At 38.5% G+C, this 5,557-nt stretch overlaps 1 protein-coding gene across 1 annotated transcript; it reads right to left on the bottom strand.

Annotated features, from left to right (window-relative positions):
- Positions 1–481: 481 nt before the first annotated feature.
- LOC108333085 (zinc finger A20 and AN1 domain-containing stress-associated protein 5) lies at positions 482–1,610 on the bottom strand. Its single transcript, XM_017568417.2, has one exon. The coding sequence runs from the start codon at positions 1,396–1,398 to the stop codon at positions 721–723; it is 678 nt and encodes a 225-aa protein (XP_017423906.1). The 5' UTR covers positions 1,399–1,610; the 3' UTR covers positions 482–720.
- Positions 1,611–5,557: the final 3,947 nt, after the last annotated feature.

Below are 5,557 nucleotides of genomic sequence, written 5' to 3'. Positions count from 1 at the left end.
TCGTCACATGTCAAATCACGTGGCCCCCACCCCACTTTCAATTATCGCTGTTACCGAAAATTCCATTTTCAAAGCGCTCGAAACTACCACAATACCCCCACGAACACCGCCGAATTACTCCACCACGCCGTGTCTCATTTCTCAGAAAAATCATCATCGCCCACCAAATAATCTAACAAGAAAATTCAACGTTTTCCAGAAATTAATTTCAATTCAAAATCACGAGTTCAATCTCAGAATCAATCGATTTCAGTAGTAAATTAATTTCTAATCAAACAAACTCATATTTTCTCAAACAACGAACCGTCATCGATGATGCAAACAACAATATTCTTCGATCGAAATTACGCAAGTAATCAGATCCACGACGTGAGAATGGAAACAAACATGGTAAATCACAATAATTTATCATTTCAAGATCAAATCGGGAAGAAAACAAGCGTAAAAATAAGAGGAAAAAAAAATATGAAACGATCTGAGCTTGATCGAACACAAGAGAAATTCAGATAAATTCTTCTTCATCTTTTCGGCAACAATCTCTCTCTCTAAACCTCACACACGCTCTCTCTTAAATCTGTCATCAGCTACTTTCTTTTGCTTCTCTATATATATAATCTGAAAAAAACAAAAGCGAAGATCCGTGACCCGAACCGATCGCGCGGAGCCGGGTCAACGACGAGATTCCGTTTCGGGTTTCTCTTCCTTTTTGTTTTTTCTTCTTCAGACTTTGACGATCTTCGCGGCTCTAACCACCGGATTCTCCCTGGCGATGGCTTCTCTACCGGCGGCTTTGTAGTCGTAACTGCAGTCGTGGCGATCGGAGTACCGATGCTCGGCGCAGAAGAGTTCACCACACCGGCACCGGAATCCGGTGAGTCCGACCTTTCGCCGGCAACCGGAGCAGCGATTGACGACGCGTTTGGCCTCGGACGGCGTGTTTTGGTCGGAGGAGGGAGGATCTGCAGCCAAGGAAGGCTCTTCGGGGAAGGATCTCTTCTGAGGACGCGCGGACGCACCGGATCTAGCGGAGGGGGAGGAGACTCCGACGGTGGCCACGGTAGCGGATGACGTTGTGGCGGTGGAAGCTGTGAAGGCGGTGAAGCAGTTCTGGCACATGTTGTTGGTGGCAGGGTTCCCTGTGACCCCGCAGTTGTTGACGCATAGAGTAATGGTTTCGGGAACCTTGAACTCGGTTTCTTCGTTCTCGGTTTTCTGAGCCATGGAGGAAGAGAAAACGGAGTTAGGTTTTTGCGATCGGAGAAAGAGAGAGAGAGAGAAAGGAGAAAAGGGTTGTGATTGTGGATGGGTTGCGAAGAGGGGCGAGAGAGAGGAGAGGGGGATTTGAAGGTGTTGCGATGCGTTGTGAGGTCGGTAATGGCAATGGAATATGGGCCTCATAGAGACGCGTATCAAACATTTCTTTCTTTTCTTTTTCTTTCTCTTTCTCTTTCCTTCATGCTCTGGCGGCGGAAATTACCAATTTGTCCAACTGCCTCCTTTCCTTGCGTTGTTGCTGTTGCAATTTGCCTCTGCCCCCTTTCTTTTCTCACAGGTTTCTGACGTGTTCCTGTCACTGCATCATCCAAATCATATGTCTCTGTCTTTTTCCTTTTATTTTTTATTATTTTATTCCCTTTATTATTGCTTTTATTATTATGGTGGTTGTTGCTTCTATTACTATTCTGATTCATTTTATTAGGTTGGGTGGGTTGCCTTCCAATTACACCTTTTCTTTCCATGCTACACTTTGTTAGAAATTTCTAAACATTCTCTTCCAATGCTTCTTACTGGACTTGGATTTCGTATTTCCAAGATTTTCCTGGAAATAGCTTCGTAAGACAGATCAATTTCAACATGGATGATTTATATGTAAAAGACTATATGATGTTTAACGAAGTAAGAATGTTCAAAATCTTTTTAGAATATAAGTAAACATATGAGTAAGGCTTAAGGAAGTTGTATTTCATGGTCGAAATCTTTATATAGAGTCAGTGAGATATGGTTACATAGTTCAAGTAATTAATTAATGGTAAATAATCATTTTATAAATGACCGACCATAACAATTATATAACTTGAATACTTATTATTGATAAAATTGTCAAAGTTTTTTTTTTTTTATAAAATCCTTCTATATACTAATACAAGTTCCTTATGTAAGTGGAAAAGATCTTGTTTGGAAGACAATTGGTCTTTTGATCAAGTTGTGTAGTGTAAGACTTACTTATGTAAGTGGAAAAGATCTTATTACAACATTAACTAATTTTTTTGGCAGAGTTGAAGTCGACTTTTATGTGCAAGTGGATGACCTTTTGATCGGGCTCTAGGTGGTTGTCTTTGACCATGGTGGTACTCGGTGTTACCTTCTAAAGTTTTGTTTTCTGAACTTATTCTACTAGTAAAGTCATTCACACTTTTGATTTTTGTGTTGCATTAATGAAGGATTTTTTGTGATTATTGCTTTAGGCATGCAAAGCTGCCATTAAATGTATTTGACTTCTCTATTAATGTAGCAGTATCCCATTAGTTTCGGCAAGGAATGCGAAGCGTCAAACGTGGTATATATTTAGAGGGAAATGACATTTTATTAATCCCTTTTCTTTTAAATCTTTCAAACTCTCACTCTTCGCCTTCATTTTTTTTCATTTGCTCTGGGTTTCTTCTTCCTCAGGTTTCCTTTCTCTACAAATTTTGTGTTTTTGGTATACAAGCTCTTCATTTTCACTCATTGAGAGACCTTTCTTCAACACCTTTTGTGCATTTTCCACTGGTAAGTATGTCTTCTTTGTCCAACTCCTCTTTAGGTCACCCTTTACTAGAGAGGGAGATTATCCTCATGGATGAGGGTTTTGTGTCCTCTTTTGATTCTCAAGATAGGGTTTCTTCACCAGAATCCCTATCTGTTGTTTCCTTTGTAATCCTTTCTTCAAGGGTTTCTTTAACAGTTTTGCAAAAGTGAAAGTCTAAGCCGAAGGGAAAGGGGAAACAAGTAACATCCTCATCTCCTAACAAATCGTTTCCTCCTAATCAAAGATTGTAGGTATACTTGGATTTGAGACGAGGTTGCCTTTTACATTTTTTATTTTACCTCTACCAAGAGAGTTATCGAGTTCGCAACTTCTTTCATAATTTTTTCGGATGGGCTTACAACTCTTCCTTGTTCTCTCACATATATGGTTTTTATGAGACCTAGGATGAAGGAGGATAAGTTTATCTTTGTTTATGTGTACTTTCAAAGATTTTGATGTAACTTTCCCTTTGACCGACTATGAGTCCAGTTTCCTTAATTACATGAACATTGCACCGACTCAACTTCCTCCTTATAGTTGGGCCTTTGTGCATTCCAGATCTTATGTACCTGGTTAGTGCTTGTATGTACTCTTCTTCTTTTTGTTTACTTTTACCAATTAAAGCATATACCTAAAGTCGATTGGGTGTCGCTGAATGGTACTCAATATGGTTCCCTCTTTATTGTATATACATAATCCTTCAAGAACTTTAAAACTCTCTTTTTCAAGTTAAAAGCTTCAACTAAAGAGGTCGAACTTCATTTTTTCCTGAACCTTACTACTTGGCAACCAAATTCCCTTCAGTTGGGTTCACCATAACAAGTTCAAGTCGATAACATGTTGGCAAAAAAAGGGGTCATATTTCAAACCTAGGTGCGAGGGTTTCCTTAACCACATAGACCATGTTTCAATATGTGTGCAAGGGGCTCCTTCCTTATGGAATTTTTGCATGCACAGTGATTTTGTTTGCAAACATGGGTTGTCTTTCCAACTTCAATCGAGTTGCTAAACATGATGGGTCCTGAAGGGGCTATTAACTATGTCAATGTGATGATGGCCCATGCAGTACTACAAATGCCATATGATTGGCAAGGCCTAACTGATAACGAAACTTGGTAAATTGGAAAAAGAGAAGGTGGGTATGGTTGTTGAGTTGTATAGTCATACATAGAAGATTGTCATATTAAAGCGACAAGAGGAGGATATGACTTTCAACCTAGAAAGGTGATAAGGTTAAGAAGAATAGGGATGAGGTAGTTGACCTTAATCATGATCTTGGTAAGAAGCTCATTAACAAGGGCTTAGAATTGGCACAAAGTTCTAGCTGGATTAATATGTTAACCTCAAAGCTTGGCATTCTGAAGGAATATAAGTAAGGCTTGAAGGACTAGGCCGATAAGGCTGAAAGTAGTGCTGCTACTCATTAAAAGAAAGTAACTTGCCTTTCCAAGACAATGGAAGAGTCAGACACTACCAAAAGTGAGTTTATTATCGAAAAGATGAAATTGGTAGAGTACCACCTAGTTGCTTATGTTGCAGGATTTGAAAAGGCAAAGAGATAAGCTAGCTACTTTGTTTTCGGCCTAAACTTGGTGTAGTTCAACATGGATAAGGAAATCATAGTTAATGTCTTAGTTGATGATGTCTAGAACTTTTGTAATGCCTTTTGAAACTTTGAAATGACCTTTTAGATCTGTATTAAAATGATGAGTGAATTTTTAAGCACATATGTATGTATGATGATACACTGATTTTACGCTTTATATGACTATTTATGGCTACATTGACCGGACATTTTAAAGTTGCTTGTTTTAAGAAAGTATTGCATGTTAAATGGGTTTTTTGCATCTTGTCCCTTTAGGTAAGTTTGGATGTCATTATCTTAAGCGTGCTTAACGTCGTCGTTTTCTAAATGACTTTTGTGTTGCTATTTGGAAAAGCTTCGTATTGTGTTGTCATCTTTGGATGAGTTTAGAGATGTGCCTACTTCTCTTTGATGTTTGTCTCGAGGTAAACTTAGTTAATAATTAAGTAAACAAACAATCTAAGTAAAAAATGACTTTATTAATGAAATATGGTGTGTCTTGTTAAAATCTTGTTCAGAAAATCTCAACTTAGGGATAAAATCCAAGCAAATGAAAAGGAGTACAAACCTCTTCTTACATTTAGTTGTGGTACTTCATTAGATGATTAAAATTTCACACGGTCAAAATTAGTTTTCATCAAAGTTCTTATAACTTGTGTGTTTTTTTCTGAAGAGAGTTTACTAGACGATAGGGGTTGTCCCAGTTAGGGGTGAGGTTTCCTTTTATTTTGTTTCCTTGAGCATCATTGAGCTTTCTCTAGACTTTGTTGCCTCTTTTAGAGGACCTTACATGAACTTGAGTGTTGTATCTTTGGGTTACTCTTTGTTTCGCAACAACTTCTCTAACTTGGGCTTCTTCTCTAATCTTGTTAATTAGGTTGAGGTTCGTCTAGAGACCAGGTTCATTTTGTTCTTCATCAAAGTGTTGGCAACACCATGATGTTTCGTCGAGCTCAACCAGTATCAATGCATCAGTCCCATATGATAACCATAAATGAGTTTCCCTTGTTGACGATTGGGGTGTGCAATGGTACCCCTACAGGATGGATGGTATCTCTTCGGGCCAAAGGCATTTTGCTTACCCAAGCTTATTCTTTAACTCAATGAGAATTACCTTATTAGCGACTTCAACTTGGTCGTTGGTTTTCAGGTGTTCTACACTAGTACAAAAACAACGTACAACG

This window comes from Vigna angularis, chromosome 11 (assembly GCF_016808095.1).
Source record: "Vigna angularis cultivar LongXiaoDou No.4 chromosome 11, ASM1680809v1, whole genome shotgun sequence".
Lineage (NCBI taxonomy): Eukaryota > Viridiplantae > Streptophyta > Magnoliopsida > Fabales > Fabaceae > Vigna > Vigna angularis.
Note: the sequence above shows the minus strand (reverse complement) of the source record. Positions and strands in the feature narration are given on the sequence as shown.